Source organism: Echeneis naucrates, chromosome 20 (assembly GCF_900963305.1).
Source record: "Echeneis naucrates chromosome 20, fEcheNa1.1, whole genome shotgun sequence".
NCBI lineage: Eukaryota > Metazoa > Chordata > Actinopteri > Carangiformes > Echeneidae > Echeneis > Echeneis naucrates.
Genome location: NC_042530.1, coordinates 5,321,878 through 5,346,368, shown reverse-complemented (window position 1 = coordinate 5,346,368; position 24,491 = coordinate 5,321,878). Strand labels below are relative to the sequence as shown.

The following is a 24,491-nucleotide window of genomic DNA, read 5'->3' as shown; positions in this document are numbered from 1 at the left end:
TCACAGTGCGTCTCTGATGTGGTCAAACATTGCTGCAGTAGAAGAAAAACAAGCTAAAGGGGGACAATTCAGTTTTGTGTATTTTATTAGGCATCTATTTACAATGTCATAAACCAGAAAAAGGCTGGTGAACAGTTGGTTGAAATCTAAAAAATAATCAAATGACCCAGTGGATCAAGACCTATTGCAGTTCAGCTTGCACTGATTTGTGTTTTGTTTTTTACATGTGCCAACAAATGTTTTAGTTATGATGATAGGTAAAGTAATAAAAATTTCATACATGTATACATTTCATACATCAAATCAGTATTTTTTTAGATTGTTAACTTATATTATCTTATCTGTAATTCACTTAGTGCAGTGCCAGTTGGTGCATGAAATATTGCATAATGATAATTGTTGTTTTTATCATCATTGTTTTATTTTGCTAATCATTCAGTCTTTTGTAGAGCTCGTAATTGGCTGGTAGAGCACCTGTTTCCAAAATCTCTGATTGTGGTACAGATTCCCACTGATCTGATGTCTCTTTTCATGCTTGTTCATTTTGTTCTATGTTAGCCACCAAGCCCTTCGTGTCAACAGGGGCTCGGATTGGATTGTTGAAATATAATTTGTTGTCGAAGTTGCATTCTCCCAAGGCAGGTGTTGGTATCTGTTTACGGAAGAGGAGGAAGGCACCAAGTCCAAGTATGGCAATTATAACCAGCACAACAGCCACAGTGATGCCAGCTGACCCATGGGAAACTTCTTCAACGATGTGGGCTAAAGAGGCAAACATAAGGGAGAGTCAGTGAGTAAAAGAGTAACCCAACTAAGCTTTGAAACATCATATTATATTATGTCAATTAAATCCCCTTACCAACAGAGGGGGGCTTTTCCGTTGGCGCGATTACTGTTAAAAAAAAAAGATGCATTTTTCAGTAAGTTATTGACAGTTAATTTCAAGAATGTGATGGCTGCTGATATAACTTACGCTTGGGTGTTTTGCAGATGTAAGACCGAAATCTGCTACAGCTGGTTGTGCTCCACTGACCACTATCCGAGTTGATGTCCACACAGGAGTCAGACTTCGGCATCCCCCATTTCCAGTTAGTGTAGTCCACAACACTGTTATCGATCCACATCCACTCACCTGAAACAAGAAAAGTCTTTGTCCAAGCAGCTCACACACACAGTATACTTATATACAGTAAAATGTCCAAATGGAATGGTGCATGTATTTAGCTTTAGTAAGTCACACTCACCATCATGGTTCTTGTAGAGGCCAATCCAGAAGGATTTGGCGCCATCCTGCAGAAGCTCCAGGTTCTTTTGTATGAACTGACTCTCATGAGGGTCCTCTATACTCACCAGAGAGGCACCTGATAAGCAAAGCCACAGTGGTAAACTGTTAGATTTTCTATGTGTACACCCAATTATTTATTGCTGGAAATTCTCACTTGCCCATTTTCAGGCATTCAACTGAGGCATGAGCCCAGTTGTCTACAAATGACCCGAGGAAGGAATAACAGTGGCCCCTGAAAGGTATCCAGGTTTTACGCTTCTTCGGTTCTGGACAGTTGCCAGGAAGCTGTGGGGGCTCGGTGGGAGCAATGACTGAAAAAATAGACAGGAAAGTAGTAACCATGTGCAGCGTTTGGTTGCTAACTGTGTATGGAGCAGTAGCACTGATGGAGGGATTGTCTGACCTGACGACCTTTTGCAAATGGAGTAGTATGTATTAGTGCACGGTGCAGTCTTCCATGTTTTGTCCACATCTATATACACACAGCCATAGTTGCTTTTAGGCTCATCTTTGCCCCATTTGGTGAAAGACAGAAGCCAGTTATCCACCCACTTGTACCGACCGCCAGTCTGTAAAACAGATATTACCACTTGACAATTCATACAGTAGCAACATAGAAGGTCCTTATGTTAGTTTGAAAACTGGTGGTGATGCAGAATAACTGGTAGGTCGTTTACCACATTGCTGTTGAGGCCAAGCCACACAGGCTGATTGTGCTTGGAAATCTGCAGTATGATGTATGCCTGGGTAACAGGGTTCAGGATACTGACTAGATCAGCATCATCGGCTTGGCACTGCCTCCTCGCCTCATCCCATCTCATCTTCTGGGCCACAAGCTTATAGGAATCATTGCCAAACTTGTTGAAAGCCTTTGGCAACACAGTAGTGGGCGGGACTGCAATCTGAGAATCTTAGTAAAGGACACATTAGTTATTATCAATTTCAGTTGTAAGAGGAACCTTCATCTCACGGGCCTATAACCTGGTTTTGCTGAATTTTTCACTCACCGGGGTTTCTTTTACAGACGAAACTTTGTTTTGAGTAACAGTCGTCAACTTTCCAGGATCCTGATATTTTGGAGCTGCCCCCAACCATAATCACACAGTCATACATCTATCAGGCAAAAAAGGTAAATGAATTCATCTGGGACTTTTCTTTTCATTTCTCTTTTTGAGTGACAATATACTTTCCCAAAATCAACACAAAGTCAGAAAAAAATGAAGTCAAAGGTTTGGATAAACAGGGACTGAGAGGATATCTAGTCACAGCAGTCTGCTTTTAGGTGCTGTTCATAGTCATTTCAATTTCTTTGCAACTTGTCGGCCTAGACTGACATCAAAGGAGCTATTCGATTATTTAATGAAAGTGCATCGAATACACAGAGTTATACACAAAAGGCTTTGGATGTAGAAGTTCAGATAACCTCATCTGATAATGAAAAACGTCCCTCTGGCACTGATGTTGGATGCCCTTTGGCCCAGTTGGTGAATGAAATGCCTTTGCCATCCGTCCACACAAAGTGCATCTCCCAGTTGACATCGTTCATGCCAATCCAAATATCTCCATTGTAGTTTAACGTTTGTGTTGTTAGGAAAGCTAAAAAGAGGAAACAATTATTCTTAAACTCCCCAAAGTTAGGATTTGTTTACATCACCCTTTATCATCCATACAGACAACCACAAGGAAAAGTTGTGTGTGTGTGTCACTCGCCTTGCTCTCTCTCGTTGACAATAGAAACCAGATTTCCTCCCTGGTTTATGCAAGATGTCCTGGCATCCTGCCAATTCTTTTTGTCATTCCCCACAACAAATTTGTAGCACTGAAAAAACAAGATGACAGTGAGGTGTATGTTAGAATAACAGACAGTGTCGAGCTTAGGCAAAATATTGCAAAACATTTTATCAGAACAGATTGACATATCCGACAATTACTTTGCATCCTGAAAGCAGGAAGAAATCTTTGTCGTGACTGCGTCAGCAGTCTACTAATGTAACGTGTGTTGTGTAATTACCCGTCCTTCGAAAGCAACCCACTCTGGTGCACACCCTCCCTTTGAAACAGTGGTAGGGGCAATCGTTGTATTGACAAAGCTATTGCTTCTTTTACAAACTGATGGCAGCTCCATTCCGCAGTTAATATCGTTCCAGTACCCTGTGTGTGTGGAGTGTGGTGTTCAATAAAAGGAGACAAAATGAATTATTAGATATTATATTTACCAAATCAGCGCCCAGACTCACCCATACTCTTGAGTACTGTCACACAGTTTTCATCATTGTTTGCAAAGTTTGGCTCATTGTGTTCCCATGCTGTGTAAGATATAGGGGTACCATCCACCCAGCTAAAATGAGAAAAATAAAAGAATCCATCAGACACCACTACTAAAGCATGGATTGCTATTTTGTATCAAACATCCAAGCCGACATAATAGCCGACACTTCTTGTGTTGTGCCTTCATTTACCTAAATGATTTATCCAAATTCACTACCATACCAATGTAGTATTGTCCTTCTGTGCCTTTCACAATCTGTTGGAACATAATAATAAGAGACTTTACAATTAGCTTATGTTCAAAACATTAGTATTAGTGCATTTACTATATTTTTTTATTTAGAACATTCAACAAGTTAACATTTTGAGAACTGACATTAAAATATTCTGAATGTCTTGCCTGTTTCCAAATGAACTTCCTCTCGCTCTCCCCTGTGATGACTGCAAGTTCAGCAAAGTTTGCTTTGCAGTAGGCTCTGGCAGCTTCCATTGGTAGGTTGTCATTGTTGATGAAATACTGAGTGTCATTATATATGATCCAGCCATCTTCTGTGGTGTTGTATACTGTGAAAGAAACTATAAGGTTACATGGTGTCCCACAGGGATATCATATCAGATTAATGGAAAGAAGACTAGGTCAGTCTAAGTGTGCTGTGCTCAGTTAAATGTAAATGTCATCCTGACAAATATCTGACCTGCAGATATTTTGCAGGAAGCCAATGATGTTCACCACCTTTTTTTGTGTTAGTGTGCTAATATCTGCTGATTATATTAACTAAAACTAACTCAGAATTTAGTAATAAATTAAATAGCATTTTGAAGAAATTTCGGATGTTGGATTTCCAGGTGTTAGAGGAACACCAAAGCTGTTGTGGGATATTTTACTCAAAATCTAAACTGTCAACTTCATTGGAGTGCTAGAAGAAAAGTCGAGGGATAATCAAGTTTGTTAACAGAGACAGAAACACCAGAAATTCAAAGCTGTGCTTAAATTTCATTTCAGTTTGGACAAAACAGGATGATCAATAGACCAACATTTGTAAACCTTAACCCCGCGACCCCATGACCCGTGCATGGCCGTCCCTGCTTCTGAAAACATACCTGTTACAACCACGGCAGGCTCCGGTTTGGGAGTCACACCTGCAAATACAAACCCAGTGAAGGAAGAATTGAAACAGCAGGAAAAAGCTCTAATGTAATGCCACATAACTAGATAAATGGTTCTGTAAACTGGAAACCCAGGATGACACCAGTTGGCGTTACCTTTGCGTATCTGGCAGAGCCAGTCATTGTAGGCCTCACAGTGCCGATCATTCCAGTGCCGGCCGTAGTAAAACTGGACTTCTGCACAGTGTTCGTTGTCATTGTAATTGTTGGGTTCCCCAAAGCCCCAGTTCTCAAAGCCATTCTAGATCACAACATTTGTTGGAAATACACATTATAAGGCTACAACTGAGAAAGACAATCAGTAAAGCTTTTAGTGGTGACAATGAAATGCTACATACAGCAGACCCATCAGTCCAGACAAACCCTTTACTGGTGTCCATGGAGGTGAAGCCAATCCACGCCGCGTCAGAGCCACGAAACCTTTACGACAGCAGATAGCACTTGTCTATGAAGGGCTGATTGGCATAATATAACATTTGGCATCTGACAAGCTGATAAGGTCACGTACGGTGCATTGTGTAAGTCCTGCATACTGTGGATGCTCATCAGGTCCCCACCGATGGCCTTGCAAAAGTCCTGCGCTTCCTGCCAGTTCTTCTTAAGGTCCCCGTTCTTCTTGTACAGCTTTTATGTGCACAAGAAAAATGAAAATGCATCAAGTTTTATGTTAGCATGGCATAGTTCCACAAATTTCACGCGTTAGCTCAAATGCGTCCTCCTACTTTGTAGCAGACGTCCCTGTTGCCAGCAGGCGTCCAGCCGGATGCACAGCTGAGGGCCGGCGTGGTGGGGGGAACTGTCGTCACCTGTACACCCTCTGCTCTTTTCTTGCAGATATATTTCTCCTTGTTGCTGCAACTGACAACATCCCATAATCCAGCAAATTTCCCGGTTGTCATGGCAACACATCCTTGTTCTCTGCCTTTTTTTTTTTTTTATCAAAACACAGAAAGAAATGAGAAAGACTTGGATTCTAAAATTACTATGTGCCTGGATGATTAGAATCAGAAATATACAGAGGAACGTGCTGTACCTGGCATTCCCACATTGAAATGAGTGAATGTGACCTTTCGTTTCGTGGTCCACTGGAAAGTGGTTCTGTCTTCCGTGTTGGAAAAGCCAGTCCAGAAATATTTCTCTGGTCTTAAACCGACCAAACTGACCAGGAACGCATTCTCATATCTGCATTAGAACACATAACGGCAGGAAGACGGATGAAACACTGACTAGTCACCGCTCAAAACTTGTTTCAAGGTCATCCCATTTCTTGAAATTCTTCAAAATTTTTATCACTGAAACTTGCGGGGGAAAATGCAACTACACCTGTCGACCACATCCACCAGGTTGGATCCACTCTGGGAGCATGCCTGCTTTGCCTCATTAAAAGTTTTTGCCTCAGCTCCGATGGTGTAACAGTGTGAACCAAACCTGATTGAACCCTGAAGATGACCGACAAAAAACGCACACAGTGAGTCTGCTTTGAAGGCTTTCTTGTACAATCACACTTAAATTCACAGGCAATGACTTCACTCACCAGCTTGCAGCCAGGATTGGCTTCCTCTCTGGCACCTTCACTTGGTTTAATGGAGGCCTTTTTCTTACAGATATACCCGTACGTCTTCTCACACATGTGGTCTGCCCACTTCCCGTCCTGTAAGAGCAACAATTCAACACTAAAACCTCGAACAAGACAAAACAATGAACGAGATAACTGATGAGAGATGGTTGTTACCTTTCCTGTGATGAGGACACAGTCTTCTTGGAGGTTGGTGGCGTGGGATGGCTCATCACCTTTCCAGACAGTGAAGGTAACATGGGAATGATCGGACCATTCAAACAGCATCTGGTTCCTGCGGTCATTCAAGCCTATCCAGAGCACGTCTGTTGGCACTGAGAATTTTAAATGCATGTGGATACGTTAGTACAGTCACACTTTGTAGTTTCTATAAAGTGTGACTTGTGTTGATTAAATGATGAGTTGCATATTTTGGGAAATACACATTTCCTTATTGCCAAAAGAGAATTACTGCTAAAGACACTAAATCAATGTTTTGAAGTCTCATTATTTTTGACTTACTTGTCACTAATTTTTTTAAGTCTGTGTCTCATATTTCATTCATGATACAAAGTCCTTATTTTAAGATACTAGGTTGAACTTCAGGCAGTCATTGGCATTTTTAAAAACAATAAAATGCTAAACAAAACAACTTATTGTATACTTACAGTATCCAGACTGAGTTATAATAAAACTCTGCTCTTCTATATTATGAATGCTGGCCAAATCTGCTCCCTCTTTGTGGCACGCAGCCAAAGCATCCCTCCACATCAGTTTATTCCTCTCCAGGTAATAGCAGCTACCTGCATAAGGAACCCAGTGATTGGGGCAGAAGCTGGGTTGGTCTTTACCTGCAGATGAAGAGGAAAAAGAGCTGTTGTATATATTTGTGGTTGTAGATTTGTACCACGAAGATTCACTCTCGTGACAAATTGGGCTCTGGTCATTTTGAATCATGAATCTACATCATTTTACTTGGTGGTGGGGGCAGACTGGTGGAGTTTCCTTTGCGGCAGATGTAACCCAGTTTCTTGTTGCAAGAGATGCTCTCCCATTTTGACGCTTTTGCAGCATTTAGGGTTGCACAGGTGAGCCCAGGCTCTGATGAGGGATGACCTGTTGGAAGCAGTCCATTTATCATTTGATTTGAAATTATATTCTACTCAAATGTAAACATAAATAATCAGACATTCTCTTTTGTTGCTTTTATCAAATCAAATGAAAACATGACATATTGCCTGATATTGTCCAGTATTTACCTGGGGCCCAGTTTAAATATCTAAATGGATTTCCATTGCTCCACTGCCATCCACTCTCAAAATCCAAGCTGTTCAGTCCAATCCACAGAGATGTTCCTAAATTATTTGTCAACCCTGTGTCGACATATGGTTCATAAAGCTGATATCATTGCATCATATAAAGCTGGTAACGAATGGTCTGTGTAACTGAGAGACGATTTAAGCTGTACCTGAAATGTATGACTGCTCGTGTAGCTCCACAATGCTGAGGAGGTCGGCTCCCTGCTGTTGGCAGCTCCTCCTGGCCTGATGCCAGGTCAACACTGACTGGGCATTTCTCTGATACTGGACCCCTGTGACGGGGTCAGTGTCCCAGCCTGAAGATACTGGATCATGGTAAAGCACAAACAGTATGGATTATAAAATTGAGAGGAATTATTAGACCTGGAAGGAATTCAAGAACTCAAAACAACTGAACTATGCCCTGCTTAATAAAAAAAACAGTAGTAGGTATAGTTTCTTTTCCTGTTGCTGTCCTGCCACAGATTTTGGGCAACATCAGGGGAAAGACAAGTCAGTGAGAGGAGCAAAACAAGGACAGTGCTGGGTTGACAACTTGTGAGAGGAAGTGGTATTGTTCTGCCGAGGAAGACTCGTGTGAGGTGGGGGGGGGGTCAAAAACCAGACCTGCGACCAATGACCCCTTATGTGAAAGTGCTTACATATGGAAAGAAGACAATATCAAATTTTTTGTGGTTGTGTAAAAAAAAAAAAAAAGAAAAAACAGCCCCAAAAAAACTAAACAAAATATTGAGATGTGTTTGCTTTGGCCCACAACATCTTAGTTACAATAACAAACAAGTAGGTTTCCTTCGTCACACTTACTCTGGGTGGGACAAAATCCCCACTTCTTGGTTTTATCATAATCCCTTTCTGTTGCACACCACAGCTGGCCATCTGTCCGACCTTCCTTTGTGCATTCAGCGAACCACGTCTCCCCAAACTTAAAAGGGAACTGACAGGGGACTCCAAATGAATTGCCCCCTATTGTGAAAATCTCTGGGGAGACAAATCAGAAGAAATACAGGACATACAATCATTACACCACCATGTGATTGTTAATTATACTCTGCTGAGAGGGCCCTACACATGATTTTGGAAGGGCTTTGTTCCCATTCAGTCACAAGAGCATTAGTGAGGTGATTTATTGATATTGGGTGTGAAGGCCTTGCTCACAGCTACAGTTTGTACCAGAGATTTGGGATGAGGTTAGGACTCTAATATCCAGTCAGGCTCTCCAACACCAACCTGAGAGAGTGATTTCTTTCTGGACTTTGCACAATATGTGTTTTTCTCAAATTGTCTTAAACATCATTGGAAATCTGTGGTGTAGTTATAAGTGAAACGTCCATAGAAAGAGCCACACACAAATATTACACAGAAGTGCACAGATACGTCGATCTGTCCACAGCATCTTCTGAAAATGAACATGAACAACTGAAGCATTTCCCAGATTCACTGCCCAACTTTCGGACTACAGAATTGGAAAAATCCCTTTTCTGTCTTATGAAATTGTACTTTTTTCGTATCAAACATTGTGACACATTTCCAGCCTTTCTGGACTGTGAATTTTCAGCAGTCTAAATCACTTGGTTGCTCTGTGAAAGTTGCCATATTACCATGAACATCACCTTTTTGAACAGACATGTGAACCACCAACATATGAGAGGTAGTCTGTCCAAAGCGTCGACCCCCGGTGTTTATTCTCAACTCTTTTCAGGTCTGCAGATGTTTTCATTCAGTGCTACAAACCGAGTTCATTTATTTAATTGATTCTACTGTAACACACATTTCAGTAAACAGCTATGTCCAGCTTTCACAGCTGGATCATTGGTCATATCATCATACATGTATTTATAATCAGATCCGTTTGAGGCAGAGATGTTGGCCTGTAGATATCAATAAGCACTGTTACGTGAACATCCTAACTTCCTACAAAGCTAAAGCACATGCCGTTGCACATTTTGATAAAACTGTGGATATCATCTAGATTTGTCTGATTTTTTTGAACTGTGCAGTCTTCCTACCTTGGTAGCCTTTTGAACAAAGGTCACCCCGGGTGCCAAATATCCTCCAGCGACTCCAGAGCCCGGAGCCTTTATAGATCATAATGTTCCTCTCATTGCGGTTGCCCCAGTTTAAGTGGAGGTCCTGGTCTTTTAGGCCAAAGAGAGTCTCATTCTTGCACTGCCAATGCTGGAGGTCGCTGTTTTCATCACATTCAGTGAGGATCACCTTCACCCAGTCTTTTATCTCTGTCGCCGCCAGACAGAGCTTGAGGGACAGACTGAGGACCCGTGACTCTGAAGCCCACCGAAACTGCTGCTGTTTGGCATGAGGATCACAAAGGGCCACAGTTACTGAAGTGGCACTCTCCACCTTGATGCACTTGTTGTGGTTCTCATTGTAGATCAGGAAGGAGCCACTATCTGAAGCAGAAGAGAAGAGCACCAATAAAACTATCTCATTTCATAATTTCAAGTTTATCAGATGATTAGTAAATGTGTCAGAGATACATACCTGTGTTGGCTGTAATGTGGAGGACTTGCAGGAGGCAGAGAATTACGGCTAAATGTGAACAGGGCAACATTATCCTTGATGAGTAGTTTGCACTCAGTAGTGATAGAGGTGGTGCAAGAGTTTTCCCGTCATGAGAGAAGAGGTCGGTTGTTTGCTAAGGTGTATGACATGGAGCAGCAAAGACACAGAGACATGGCACTTTCCTCCCTTAATCACTCTGATGGACATCCTGTCACATGGTTGGCTGAGGTTGTTCAAACGACAGCAATTTCCATGAGCTTCCACAGGAGTTTTAGCAGAGAACAGAAAGACAGGAAGAGTGAAACAACATCAATGGCAGCTTAAAGTAAAACCACAGTGCCACTGTACAACCGCAAATCTATTTTTAATAAATCAAAGACAAAAGTCGAACTGGATGATGAATTTTGGGAGCACAATTTCATTCAAACAGGACGTTTTCAGGTTCAACATCTTGCCTTTATCGCAGGTTTTTGATCTGCTTTAAATAGCCCTGCAGTCTGCGCTAAATCTGTCACTGGATAATGAAGCAAGAGCGCAGATGTCTGTTAACAAGGCTGACAGAAGTTTCAGGTGTCAGAAGATTTAGGTAAATCACAGCTGATTAAGAATTTCACTTGGGGCTTCGTAGTGAGCGAGCGCTAAAGCAAATAAAGATTAAATGAGGTTTGCAGCACTTTGCTGATGTGACTTTTTTCGTGGGATAGTAGCCCCCGTGAGGTCTGCAAGGCTTTGGGTGATGAGTGGAGAGATGATACAGGTCAGGAGAAAGAGAGGACTGGAGGAAATCCTGCTTCCTATCCCCTGAGGAAGTCAGGGGATATCAGACCATTTTGGATGGTCAGCTGTGCCATTCAGAAAAATAGACTACTGACAAATACCTGTAAAATTCATGTGTGGGCAATGAGAAATAGCAGAAAATCTCTGAATTCTTGCTTGTAATTCACTGGTCATGTAAATTAATCGCACATTTCCAAGTTAAACTGATACTTGCATAAATGCTAAAAACAAGGAGAAACAACAAAAAGTCACTGGTCCTTCAAAGTAAACACCAAAGCTTGGGAAAAAAAAAAAGAGGACATGAGACATTGAAGTCCACACTCACATTAGGAATCAGTCCAAACACTTTCCATTATCAGTAAAACAACTATACTTTGGAAAGTGGGCATAGAGGAACCCAGCAAGAGCAACAGCTCTTTTACTATTGTGCCATCTTGTACTTGAGTGAAAATTGATCATTTCCATGTTACATGTTAGCAGGATTACAGGAAGGGAAGGTATGAGATTTTTCAGAATAATGACAGGAAACTCTTTCTTGAGGGGTGGGAAAAAAAACGGGACGTATTCCAGTGAAGCAGGTCTGAGTGTTGAAAACATACAGTTACACTGTACCTCCCTTTTCTGTCGTTCAACAATGTGCACACATCCTAAATCACACAAATTAAACTTCAAACGTATATTTGAATGATTGTTTTTATTAACCTTATCAAAATATATGTATCAATGATACAAACTCACACTTTGTTTTTCTTTTTAAAATATAACTTGGCAAAGAAAAACCTAATATAAACAACATGGATTTATGCTTTTACACATTCACTGCACTTTATCTTTGTAGAAAAAAAGTCTGGCAAAAAAATCTTAAGTGACATAACAGGTACATTCCCAAAGTGCCATGCGTGGTGAGGGTGAGGGGATTTTGTGGGCTAAAAAAAAGACAGAGGTAAATAACACATAACACAACAGTCACTTGACGCATAATGTCCTTTCTGAGAAAACATTGCATTAGAGCTCCCTTTTGGCCTGTCAAAAGTACCATCATGCATTTGATCAAAATATTCCACTTGTGTTGCAAACACAAAAATATACCTTGATTTGGTTGCATCAGCAATTCTTAGATTCATTATTTAGTTAGTTTCAAGTTTTGGAGTAGTATAACTTTTAATGCAGGACTGTAAAAGATAAAATAAAATAAAATGAATGAATAAATAAATAAAATAATATTTGTCTGTTAGAAAATTAACTGACTCAAACTTTAATATAATTGCCAATAATAACAATTTTAGTCAGAAGTAAAACATATTAATCATAAGAGCCGTTCCTAATTGGAATCATTTTAACTACTCTTTCTTACTGTATGTGCACATATTAGTGTTTGTCAGTCATTAACATGTTGAGTGTGTAGTGGAGCTTGTTTTGATTTACTGAATTGCTAATATGCTAAATGGGAATTTCTGAAGTGCTGGTGCAACCGTTTATTGAACACAGTCATCCAACAGATCCTGCTTGCAAAAATCTATTGCTCCTATATGTCTGATGTTGCACTGTTTTTGCTTTGAGAGGTGGTTTTAAAAGAACATCCTCTCTGTGTTGAAGACCCTCAGCTTTGTCATGAAGTTGAAATAGACAAAGGCCAAGCACACCAACAGGTTCTTCATCAGATAGAGGAGAGGCGTGACAAAGCCAAAGAAGGCAATGAGGCCAACGCGCACAAAGAAAAAGGGCAATTCCTGCAGAACTACTCCGAGCGAGGAAAGAAGGGGGCTGTGGGGCATGACCACCACACGCAGGCAGGAGAGGTAGCTGAAAATATAGATGGGGAACACCCAGCCTGAGTAATAGACCAGGGGATGTCCAGCCACCCGCACCATCTCCACCGTATCCATCCAGAACATAAAGCTGTCCACAAACACATCCGCCCGGGCGTCACTGGCACACAGGAACCTCAGTGGGCCCGGGCAGGCGTACGGGGATATGCCGTACGCTGTGGTGCTCAGTGATCGAGAGCTCAATCCCGAGATACTAAATGGTCTTCCAGGATTACCAGGTATCCCAGGAACTGTCCCGTTGGTCTCTGGTCGAGCCCCTGCTCCATTCTGGCTCCTGTCGTTGGGCTGGCCTCCCCCTGGCTGTGCAGGAGTGGGAATACCTTGGCCGGGCACAGCTGGCCCCGACACAGCTGGCCCCGGCCCAGCTGGAGAGACAGGCGTCACTGGAGTAACCTGTTCCACATGTGTGAGAACAGTGGAGGGAATGTCAGCATCTCTCTCCAGGTCATTAGCTGGGGAGGCAAAAGAAACGGCTTTCAAGACGGATGTCTGGCCAGGATAAGATTATAGAGCGCAAAAAGAGTCTTTTGCTGATATTGCTCATACAAGTTCTCACATGTTGGTCTTTGTTTTATGCACTAAATGCAACAAGAACCATCATCTTCAGAAAGATTTCATTTTGAACTTCCTTAAGTTGCGAGAAAAGATGTGATGAGAAACCAGTATAGTGGGGTCACAATAGGCTACAATCATAAAACTGCTGTGTAGTTGGAACCATTAAATGCAGCTGATGAAGAAAATTCTTGCTGGCTTTTCCAAGTAGCTTGAAAAAAAACAGCAGTTTCCTGCAGCTAACTCAATATTTACTTTAGTGTGACTGTGGGCACAGAGCCAAAGCATAAGGAAGTTCAGTCGTTTCCAAATGATTCCAGATCATTTATATACTGTTTTCTGTATGTTCTGCCTCCAAGATGCTGCAATGTAAAGCCAGACTGGACTCATTATATTTATAGTTGGTGGGGGAACATTCAGGATCCATAGCACCCAGTGAGTGATTTGTGTAATGCGCTCACCCTGGCCAGTCAGTCTGCAGTGGCGTATCCTCTCCACAACGTCAATACAGATGAGAGAGAAGAGGACTAGTGATACAGGGAGCTCCGTAAATGTATCATGTTTCATGTTGTTATTTATCTGAACCTGGGCAACCAACCAGAAAAGAATTAAAATACACTTTGAACAGGATATTTAATGCATTTATCTACTCAACTCTAATCAATATAGAGCATATCTGTTTACCTACAAACAACCACAGCGGGCCTCTGTGTTATAGCTCATTTACATCGAACTGTCTACACTTGCCCTCCTCTTTTTTCTGGGTCTGTGGGCTAAAACACTTGCAGCTTTGGTATTTTCCTGAATCAGGACTTCATGCCAACAGGACACATTGCTAAGTAGACAAATTGGTGGTCTTCGTGGAATTTATGGCTCTTATGTAAAAGACTCAGATAAGCAAAGGCCAAAAGGTCAGGCTGGGCTTTAGAAAGGGCCACATAAAACCGTAAAGGATCTACACTGCAGCCAGCAAGGAAGTGAAAATCTGCCTCATAGACAGATGATTTGATGAGGGTAGCTTGGACAGGAAGAGGAACCCAGCTGCTTATCAGTAGCTCCTTACCCATATAGCTGTATGTTTCTCACTAATCATTACCTTTATACAGGTGTGGAGGCTCATTTACAAAGATTAGTTTAATTTTAGTCCTGAAATTAAAGAAATTAAAGCATTTTTTTTTTTAAGTAAAAAAAAATTATTTGGATGATAAACACAACCATCCATACTAAGATGGATTACATTGAATATTGTGGTTAATTTGTTGAATCTCACAGCAACTATAGTAAGATTACAAGATAAGGAAATTCATGATAATGCAGATAAACTAATGTTAAAAAAAAAAAAAAAAAAGACAAACAATCCACAGCATGTACCTCAGAGCTGGCGATGAGAAATGCAAAGCAGGGTAATGTGGACAGGATCACATATACGAGGGCCACAGGCCTCCTGATACAAAGACAAAGGAAAGGAAAGACAAAAAAAGTAAGGAAGGAAGACAAAAGCATTTGCAGGATTTGCTAAATCATGATGTTCACCAGCCGAGTGCAGTCCAAACCAGCTGGTCAGGTCTCAGTTAGTGCTGCACTGGGATCCCAGCTGCTGACCATACACAACAGCAGAGCTGCTCCTCCAAATCTGGCTCACCGAGCCCGAACATCGGGGCAAGGCAGGCGAGACTCACCACTTCTTTCTCCCAATGAGAAACTTCTTTTTCATGAAGACCATGTACTTCATAGGTACCCAGACCAGCAGGGCAGTGGAGGTGACATAGGCAATGGAGGAGGCCACAATCAACCAGTAGGCTGTGCTGCCGTCCCCGGGAGGCTGCGCTGAGGTTTTCACCTTTGCTACGATGATGGCAAACCTCTGCATGACGATGAAGAGGGGCACGCACAGGCCTGCAAACTGCAGGACCTCACACAGGGCAAACTTCAGTGTCCTCCCCGAGCCCATGCTGGAGCAGTTCAAAAAAAGGAAAAAGAAAGGAGGGAGACGGGGGCTGTTGTCGCAGTGAGGCGACCCCTGTCCCTCTGAGGGCTGGTCAGGCCTCGGACTGGTGCATTGTCTGCCTCCACTAGCATTTTCCACACACCACAGCTCTGGCTCTCTGCTCGCCCAACTGCTTACACTGCACTCGGCATTGTGTACCTTAGTGTGACGATGATGTGACTGACCCTTTACTCTCTTTATATACAGCGTATAAACAAAATTGTCCAAGGATGTGTACGTACTCAGGCATCTTGTAAATGATGTTGAAACTTCAACAGATAAACTGCATTAAAATGAACATTTAAGACACGTGAAAGTTTTCATTAAGTAAGCCTTATTATTAATCTGACCGTGTTTCCAACGCTCCTAACATTCACAGCAGCATCCAAAGGTTTGTGACTGGCACTTCAAGACAAACACACCAAGATACCTGCTGACACTCTGGGCTTTTCACATTTATATGTCGCCATCTAGAGGCAAAACCTTATACCTGAAAAAAGAAAGACAAATTTTGTACCACAGCTTTACTTGTGCCAACTTAATATTTTCCTTTTTTTTTTTTTACTCGAAAACAGTAAGTGTTTTAAAGCACAGATGATGAAAGTACTGAAAATGAAATATTTTCTTTCCACATCCATGCTTATTAAATGTGTCAGCAAACTATTAAAATTTGGCAAAACACCAAATAAAAGCACCATGTCACCGTTGTTTAATTTTTTTATATTCAGATTTATGTTAGTTCTTACCAGGCTGGCACGATGAAAATAAAGAGACGAGCCAAGGCAGTAAACAGAGAAATTGTTCAAACTGGCCAGAGTAAAAAGACTGAGATTTGCCTCTTTTCCTCAAAAACAACAGAAGACTGTAAAGAGACAAAAGGTCAAAGTGCAAGCTAAAATGAAGGAACAAATGGCCTTATCAGGGCTCTGTGTAGTTCAAACACCATTCAGCCACAGCTTCCTGCTACACCCCCTTTGTCATCACGCATGTTTTAGCTAATGATGGTGTGAGAGTGCTGCCGACTTGTTTTGTCTGGTTCTCACAACCTGATACAGTGGAATTGTGCTGGAGCTGACATCAAGCACCTGAACGCTCAACCCAGTGACTGGATCAGGATTACGTTGTCTGAACTATATTTGGTGCTGTCTTTAGTTTACACACATTTCTACACGGTGCCATTAGGAGAGCTAATTTTAGATACTGCAGTTTTCTCAGGCTGAGGCAGATCCCAGGCCTGTACAGATTGATACCTGTGTTTAAACACAACCCGTCATGTCTGTCCCTCAGCACTAGGACTACAGACACTCTCCTGGAGTCGTAGTTTTAAAGAATTGAGCCTAAAGATGAGTTTAACCAGGCCCAGCCAGCTACACAAGATAAACAAGCAAAAACAATGACAGAATTGACAGAATGGGAGAGAGAGTCCCGGCCTACTCTGAAAAGAGCTCTAGAAAAGTGAAAGCCCATCAATAACACTGCAAACTTTACTTCTTCAGGTTTATTATGACGCTGGAGAAGACTGACTCACTTCAGGTTCCTTTTATAGCAGCAATCAGAAGAAAACTCATCTGTGCTTTAAAACACATCCAGTAAATAATACTGAACGTGAATTTATTCCACAGGCTGACTCTTCATATTTATTTGTACAGCTCTAGTTGCTCAAATGTCGACCAGCCACCCGTGAGAAAAAATAATTACAGATAATCTTAAAATGAAAGAGTCCAAAATGAGAGTCTTGGAATAAAGAGCTCCTAAATTCCCCTTTTAACTAATCACATTATCATATCGTTTAATCTGTCAGTTTTATTCTACCAGCCTGTGGCTCACCGGCAGGCCACGCAGTAGTCCCGCGAGAGAGGGGGGGCTCTGGGGGCGGATAGATGGATGGATGACCCCCCCCAGCTGTCAGCCAGCCCCCCCCCACCCCACCCTGCCCTGCCCCCGGTACCATGGCGTCCAGCGAGGAGGACGGCGCGGTGGAGGAGAAGGAAAACAACAACAAGAAGAAAACGAAAAGCGCCCTCGCTACCGCATGGCTCACCTTCTACAACATCGCCATGACCGCCGGGTACGTTTGTTGCGTTACCGCGCGCCTGTCGCCTATAAATAAAGAAAAAAAAGCGCACAAAGTCCGCCGCTCCCTGAGAGCTGGACGCGTGTGTTGCTGTTTATAGGTCTGTGAGTCTGTGACCGGTCCAAAGTGCCTGTTCAGCTGCTTGGATTCAACCCCCACCACCACCACCACCACCAGACCTCCACACCGGAGCTGGGAAAAACTAAAGGGGACAATCTGGATTATCAAAGAACGAAAGAAAGAAAGACAAGAGGAGTTTTTCGAAGAGGCAGAAAATGAATGAATGGTGTTTGTTTGAAGTGACAGGCCGGCGCTGCAGCCGTGTCCAAATAGGGCCGGAGGCCCGCAGGCCGCCCGACGCGGAGTGATAAGTATAGAGTGCGCTGACACCGGAGCTCAGGACGGAGACAGTGAAGTGCACACTGCACATATTTTCCTTATTACAACTGAACGTTTCTGGGTTGGAGGCTGATTATTGTTGTTGTTTTTTTTCTTTTGTTTTGGTGTTGTTGATTAAAGGAATTAGTCTGTTGCGGCTCACGCGCCTCCATCCGGGTTGCCAGGTCAGGAAGTGGCCCTAAACGCGCCTCCAGTTTGGCACAGTGCGTCAGCAGCGACGACAGCTCCACCCAAATATATCAAATACACTCATTATGACATGGACCGTGGCAGACTGTCACATTCCTCTCAGATATGCATTTTTCTGAGACTAATCTGCTAGATGTTTGTCAGTTTACACTGATAGAGAAAAGAAATTCAGCACATCCTCATGTTGGAAAAGGAAGAGTATAAGGAAATGTTCGTGTTCTAAATTACAAGTATTAATGGATTATCAAAAATAGTTTTCATTCTGTTCCATTTTCATATTTGTGGTTTTTCATCCATCACATTAGGATTCTTCCTTAAACATACTGAAACACAAAAGCAGTTAAGCAATCGATTGATCAACCTATCTGATGAAATATGATTGTTACTGTTCTGCTTGTTATCGTAATCAGTCTGCATTGATAAGACAGATTATAATCATTCGCTGCAGCCCCTTTTTATCCGCTCCATATGTCAACCTACTAAGTTGTTAATGCCAGTGAGTGTGTAAACGGCTCTGAGATCATCTTTCCTGACTATAGATTGTTATCATGGATGTTTGAAAATTGTTCTTCACACTGCTGAGTCACAGCTCAGATGAATGTGAATACACCAACCCTGCAGTTAATTGTGCCACCATGTGATCTAGATTTTTATTTTTATTTATTTTTTTAGGATCCATACCTTCGCAAAAGATCAGTGACAGTTCAGCTGCTGTAATCTGTCCACAGTTAGCTGTGGTTGTCTCCTTTCACCTTCAAGTGAAGGCTATAAAATATGATACACATTTTAATCTGTCTTGACTGAGCAGGTTCAAACTGTGGAGGTGTTGTAAATGAAGTCATTATTGGAGTCACCTATAATATATAAACTGAACAAACTGAAATTTGCTGTTTCCATCTCCTCATATACACATTTTCTGCTCATCTGTGTGTTATATGTCATAATCATCTTCTGGCATTTTGAAGACTGAAAACAATTATTTTGCAGATTAATGAAAATAATTGTTAGTTGCTCCGCTGTGGAAGGTAAAGAAGGAGATCAAGAACAATAAGAAAGATTTGAACTTTGATGGACGGCAGGACTGAAAAGGAATTTGATTTTAAAGTAATATATTGTAGAGAATCTGTCAAAGTTAGGGTGAAGTTAATGAAAATACTGAAAATGAAGACCCAAGGAGACCAAACCAGGCCCGACCCACAGACTCCACAGAGACTCCCCCCTCCAGAGGATAGAGACTACAGCGGACCGGAGACTGCACATCACTCCTGTGGAGTGGCCTACAAACCTTTTTATAAGTCTGTTTTGCTGGATTTCTCTGGTACATTCCGGTCTGACGTCTGTTCGAGCATCTTGAACATGTAACCAATAACACTAAACAGTATCTTAATGTATTATTATCTTTCGTTTGTCTGCAGGTGGCTGGTTTTGGCCATTGCAATGATGCGCTTCTACGTCCAAAAAGGCACACACAAGGGTCTGTACAGAAGTATAGCGAGGACACTCAAGTTTTTCCAGACCTTTGCATTAGTTGAGGTAAGACTTCAAGCTTCCTCTTACTTTCATGGCTCCACAAAGCACAAGGAACATTCAGGAGAACTCGAAAATATGTATCATGGCTGATGAAGTAACTCCATAAACTTATATCACCTATGTTTTCTTTCAGGTTGGACACTGTGCCATCGGTACGTCTTGATTTTACTTGTGCTACAATTTTCAAAAAGGAAACAACAATGAAACTGTTCTTCTCGTTCTTCTGCAGGAATCGTGAGGACTTCTGTGATTGTAACTGGGGTTCAAGTGTGTTCGCGGATTTTCATGGTTTGGTTCATCACCAACAGCATCAGACAGGTAAAGCAGATGAAAATCATTCTGTTACTGTCCCAGCGAGGACATGCAAGATGAGTTTTATGGGGCAGAATCTAATCAAATAAGGTTTCTTTACTGTTTGTTTCATCAATTCAAGACGTGCACGAGCAGCATTTGTTCAAGTTTGGTTCCTGTGACATTTTACTTCTTCCTCATTGTGACTTTGATGAAGATCCAGAATGAAGAAAGCGTAATCCTATTCCTGGTTGTGTGGACGATGACAGAGATTACCAGATATTCCTACTACACATTCAAACTGCTCCACCACCTGCCATACTTCATCAAATGGGCCAGGTGGAGACACCATCGCCCGTCGCCGGGGATGAGCTTGATATGTCATTACGGTGTTGGACATTGTGTCTGAGCATGTGGGCCTGATCTGGTGATTTCACCTCTGGCATGCTTCCCTGCCCCGGGCCAAGGCCGGCTTTGCTCCAGGAAGTAGTTCAGCCCTGTGTGTGTATTAAGTGTCACCTGGCTCACACAGAGAGAAGGAGCATGTGTGTGTTTATTGATTAGCACCTCATTAGCCATTCTTTGTCAACGGTGGGAGAAATAACTGCCAACACTGTGCTATAACAATACTGACAATGCAAAGCACATGTTACAAACGACGGGCTGACCTTTAATAGCTTCAGGTATTACTTATTTCTACATTTATATCTCAACATACTTCATGTGATTCATTTTTAACATGCATCTGCATATACAAACTATGGGGAAAAATGCAAAGTATAATAGTTTGCATGGAAACTCTAACATGGAGACATTTTTAAATGGCTGCCAGTGAAAACTTGGGATGACCAACACATTTCTTGGCTGCAAAGTGACATAATACTTGCTTAGCTTACTACTGCAGAGTTCTCGTGGCGTAGCAGTCCGGTCTTGTGTGTCTCTGTGCTACAGTAGCTCAGTTGAAATTGGCATCTGTACACATTGGGGGCTGTCCAACACAAAGGCCCTGGCATCTTACAGCCCAGAGAGGGTTGTCTCACTTCAGAATAGTGCAGTTTACATGTCACATCAGCCCATTTAGTGGGTGAGACATTGTTCTGTCTCCGGGTCTCTGCAGTGAGAAGATCATGGGCAACGTGTGAATTTAACTGTGTGGAGGACAAGCTTTTATTAAAAAAAAAAAAGTCACTCTTGTGTTGTCCTGATCTCATGCATTGACTGGCCCCTCTCCTCCCTGCCCCCACTCTTCACCGCTTTCTTTAAGTATGGAGGAGACGGCAGGCCCCTGGAGAGGGGGCTCAAGTTCAGCTGCTCCTGTTTTTAAGACCATCTGTTTTGGTCATGGAATGTGCACCCAACATTTCTCTCACATCCGCTGAGACGCTCTCCTGTTCCTTTGCTGTGGTCTTGCCTGAATAAAGGATCCCTATAGGCCTGAGTCACGGCACATCGTACAATACATATCGGACCTAGTGTTGCCACAAAGGGACCCAGGCTATCTCATACTTAAACAAGGAAATGACTTCGTATCTGAATACTTTTTAGCTGCAAATCTGCTCAACCTCGAAAGCTTCTTTCTGAATTTTATGGAACTGTGTTTGATGTGGCTTTCCTAAATTTGTTTACCGAACTAATAACATAAAGCCAATTTGCTGTTAGCTGAATAAGTCCTACCCAGTGATACTTGTAAGCCCTCTGCGTGAAGCATCGGTTGTTGTCCAAGTTAGTCTCCAAGCCAAGTTATCAAACTGTAGTGCGATGATGCAGTTGCTCACAGTTGTCAGACGCACAGATTGCAGCCACTACCTGATCCTGCAGCTTCACCCTGTGCCAAACAAATCCTTTTCCACTGGGGAACCCCGGGTCTCTGTCCAAGCTGGACTCATCGGCTACCATCAGTACTGGAGATCCTTCCTGACCAGCTGGTTGGCCGCAGAGCTCTTTAAAAGATACAGCGGAATTGGTTAAAAGTTTAATCTAAGAGCTTTTTGCTTTTATATTTGACGAACTAAATATAATTTTATTTTAGCCTCTCATCTGTGCAATTCCCTTTCACACTTGAAGCGGCACCAAACCTTAAAATCCTTGTATAACTTTCCTACATGCTAAGTTTCCTCACATACCTTTAGTTGCACTGTACCATAAACCATTTGGTGATGCTGACGTAACAACCCTAACAAACAGTTATGCGGCCATCTTACAACAACTGTATTCTGCGGTTATTTATTGTGGTTCGCGGCAAAAACGATTTACAAAATAATCCAAGTTGAAAGGTGTGGAAATGCAATCTCCCCTTTGAAATATGAGCTTACCCGTCGCCACCAGTTGGTTCACGTTGGAAAAGTCAGCGTGTGTTTGCAGCTCAAAACTTCTCTTTCTTGGTGAACCGCGCGCGACGTTTAAGCTGCGCGGCGTGCAACTTTAATGTCCGGCCGGAAACGCTGCCCCACTGCAGGAAGTTCCGTTCCGCACGTGGGATGCTATTGTGCTATTGACAGCTGTGACGTTTTGCCCCCCCCCCACCGCCATTGTATGACCTGAATTTTTCCGATCAATAATGATCCCCAACCCTTTCATTTGCAATTTGAAGACTGAATACAAACGCTAAGCAGACAAGGATTTTGTACTTTTTGTGGTTGAGCTGACTTTTTCAACGAAAGCGTTTGTTAGTGTGAAGTTTGAACTCCTACTTTTTGGACTTCTCTTATATCATTAATTGTGTTGGGTTTGAGGTGACCTTGCACGTGAGTGTGTTGTGATCCACTGACTTTGCCTGCAGGAATGCACAGATGCAGTTGTGTGTCACTTTATGTCACATCGCTGGAGTTTAAGACATGCGTCTGTCTTCCTTCCCAGATACAACCTCTTCATCATCATGTACCCCCTGGGAGTCGTCGGAGAACTGCTGACCATTTATGCTGCTCTACCGTTTGTCCGCAGATCTGGAATGTACTCCATGAGGCTCCCCAACAAATATAACGTGTCATTTGACTACTACTACTGCCTCATCATCGTCATGCTGTCCTACATCCCACGTAAGCAGCATCTTCGGGCCTATGCTGTACAAGCTTTAATAAAGAATATGTGCATCAGAATCTAAAAGTGGAGACACTGTTAGATGCTTCAGTGAAAGGGTGAGAGTAACGCTGCATTGACTTTGTTTTACGCTGTGAAACAGAAGTGGTTGCTAAACTATCGCAGTGTATTTCATTTTATGTTATTTAAGGTGCAAATTGTTAGAAATATGAACAGAGCCTGGCTGAGATGGTAACAGTCCTCATCAGGCTGCAGCACTTTTAATTTTTTCTGCTCCGTTTACAGCCATAACAGACGGATATTAAAAATGCATTCGATCTGCGACTGATCCAGCTCCTTCTTCTCCCCAGTGTTTCCTCAGCTCTACTTCCACATGCTGCGGCAGAGAAGAAAGGTGCTTCACGGAGAGGTCATCGTGGAGAAGGATGACTAGACAAGGCGCTGCCTCATGCCTTTGTTTCAGCCATCTCCACATCACTCCTTCCGCCCCCCCCACCTCCACCCCCAACTGCCCGCATCTCCATCTCATCTCTGGCACCATTGGCTGCTACATTCTTCATTGCATAGGACAACCAGTGATAATGAGGGAGGAACAACGAAAACCGCAGGAGTACATCCGTATCATGCGATAGCAACGAGTGATCCTGAGCCTTGAGTGATTCTTCACAGTGTCTGAATGGTAACATTGGAAACATGTTTACAGTCCTGGTGTGGCAGGAGCTTGAAACAGAAGCCCGGCGTGAAGTATCTCAGCCAGAAACATGCACTGATCATGAAAAATATGAGCCACTGCACTGCAGGTGAAAGAGGCAAAGAGAGGCTTCCAGGGAAATGTGAAATGAAACATGGGAAGAAGATTGTAAGGCTTGTCTATTGAGTTGCCCCAACAACAATGTCCACCTACACAATTGGCGTTTTTTTTTTTTCTTCTTTTTTTTTAAGATGTATTCCACCTCAGACTTTATATAAAAATAGTATGACTGTACAGGAGAAGGTTTCAAATGAGAAAATATTCATAGTTCAATCATACCTCAACAATAAATCTACATTTAGACAATATGCTGCTTCTTTTGTGTATGATTGTTTGACCTTGTATGTAAATGATGCAATGTGAAATAAGCAGGTAATAGAAAGCGTATTTCTTAAGGGTAATTTCTTCTCATATGGTATCACTTAGAGCAAGCACAGCTCAAACTTAACATTTTGTACGCTTCGCTCGGCTCCTGCATTCTTTTATGTTGATTTAACGTTTGCCATGTCAAATTAATTTACAAGAGTTAATCTTAAAATTAATTTGAGCCCTCAAAAAGTAGCAGTGATTTATTTGTTTGTCTTTAAAACCACTGTAGGGGAGGTAAACCTCAACTTCACAGTCGCTGCTTTGTTTGTTTTTTTTTTTAAACACAGAATCTGATGTCCATGTTCATAGAGACGTAGTAAGTTTCCCTCCGACTAAAGGTGCTAATGTACGATCATTTCAGTCTTCTGTGCAGCTCAAGGAGTAACTATGACCTAAAGCAGGAAAAAAAAGGATGTGAAATGACTGAGAGGAAATGTTAGTCAATGAACTGCAAAGGTCATCCAAGAGTCTACCGCTTTGCTTATACTGATAGAAAAATAATAAAATAAGAAATAACTCTGGAAAAGATATTTTTCAAGAAAAGTAATAGAAATGTGAAAATACCTTTTTGTGCAAAACCAATAAACTAAATT

General features: G+C 42.1%; 3 protein-coding genes across 3 annotated transcripts; 1 reads left to right on the top strand and 2 right to left on the bottom strand.

Annotated features, from left to right (window-relative positions):
* Positions 1 to 67: 67 nt before the first annotated feature.
* mrc1a (mannose receptor, C type 1a) lies at positions 68 to 10,261 on the bottom strand. The gene is made up of 30 exons (XM_029528994.1): positions 10,094 to 10,261; positions 9,601 to 10,002; positions 8,399 to 8,572; positions 7,744 to 7,899; positions 7,535 to 7,648; positions 7,251 to 7,391; positions 6,944 to 7,126; positions 6,453 to 6,610; positions 6,255 to 6,371; positions 6,044 to 6,159; positions 5,754 to 5,902; positions 5,443 to 5,642; positions 5,229 to 5,344; positions 5,059 to 5,140; positions 4,817 to 4,961; positions 4,655 to 4,693; positions 3,954 to 4,117; positions 3,745 to 3,809; positions 3,523 to 3,623; positions 3,297 to 3,436; positions 2,996 to 3,104; positions 2,709 to 2,881; positions 2,293 to 2,398; positions 1,963 to 2,195; positions 1,689 to 1,854; positions 1,444 to 1,596; positions 1,245 to 1,361; positions 974 to 1,132; positions 860 to 892; positions 68 to 762 (listed from the first exon to the last, which is right to left on the bottom strand). Exons 1-30 carry the CDS (start codon positions 10,161 to 10,163, stop codon positions 530 to 532), a joined length of 4,314 nt encoding a protein of 1,437 aa, XP_029384854.1. The 5' UTR covers positions 10,164 to 10,261; the 3' UTR covers positions 68 to 529.
* A 2,198-nt stretch (positions 10,262 to 12,459) lies between these two features.
* On the bottom strand, positions 12,460 to 15,223 carry LOC115061342 (transmembrane protein 236). Its single transcript, XM_029529653.1, has 4 exons — positions 14,952 to 15,223; positions 14,644 to 14,716; positions 13,734 to 13,857; positions 12,460 to 13,172 (listed from the first exon to the last, which is right to left on the bottom strand). Exons 1-4 carry the CDS (start codon positions 15,221 to 15,223, stop codon positions 12,460 to 12,462), a joined length of 1,182 nt encoding a protein of 393 aa, XP_029385513.1.
* A 1,975-nt stretch (positions 15,224 to 17,198) lies between these two features.
* Positions 17,199 to 24,452, top strand: hacd1 (3-hydroxyacyl-CoA dehydratase 1). Its single transcript, XM_029528995.1, has 7 exons — positions 17,199 to 17,327; positions 19,337 to 19,454; positions 19,585 to 19,603; positions 19,681 to 19,769; positions 19,960 to 20,081; positions 22,599 to 22,777; positions 23,129 to 24,452. Exons 1-7 carry the CDS (start codon positions 17,209 to 17,211, stop codon positions 23,209 to 23,211), a joined length of 729 nt encoding a protein of 242 aa, XP_029384855.1. The 5' UTR covers positions 17,199 to 17,208; the 3' UTR covers positions 23,212 to 24,452.
* The last annotated feature ends 39 nt before the right edge of the window (positions 24,453 to 24,491 follow it).

Coding starts and splice junctions, on each gene's coding strand:
- mrc1a (XM_029528994.1), bottom strand. CDS start 10,163: ATGTTGCCCTGTTCACATTTAGCCGTAATTCTCTGCCTCCTGCAAGTC. Junction 6,372..6,452: donor GTGTCCTCATCACAGGAAAG/GTAACAACCATC, acceptor TTGCTCTTACAG/GACGGGAAGTGGGCAGACCA. Junction 893..973: donor CATCTGCAAAACACCCAAGC/GTAAGTTATATC, acceptor TTTTTTTAACAG/TAATCGCGCCAACGGAAAAG.
- LOC115061342 (XM_029529653.1), bottom strand. CDS start 15,223: ATGGGCTCGGGGAGGACACTGAAGTTTGCCCTGTGTGAGGTCCTGCAG. Junction 14,717..14,951: donor CTCATTGGGAGAAAGAAGTG/GTGAGTCTCGCC, acceptor TCTTTGTATCAG/GAGGCCTGTGGCCCTCGTAT. Junction 13,858..14,643: donor TTCTCATCGCCAGCTCTGAG/GTACATGCTGTG, acceptor TTGGTTGCCCAG/GTTCAGATAAATAACAACAT.
- hacd1 (XM_029528995.1), top strand. CDS start 17,209: ATGGCGTCCAGCGAGGAGGACGGCGCGGTGGAGGAGAAGGAAAACAAC. Junction 17,328..19,336: donor AACATCGCCATGACCGCCGG/GTACGTTTGTTG, acceptor GTTTGTCTGCAG/GTGGCTGGTTTTGGCCATTG. Junction 20,082..22,598: donor TACTTCATCAAATGGGCCAG/GTGGAGACACCA, acceptor CTTCCTTCCCAG/ATACAACCTCTTCATCATCA.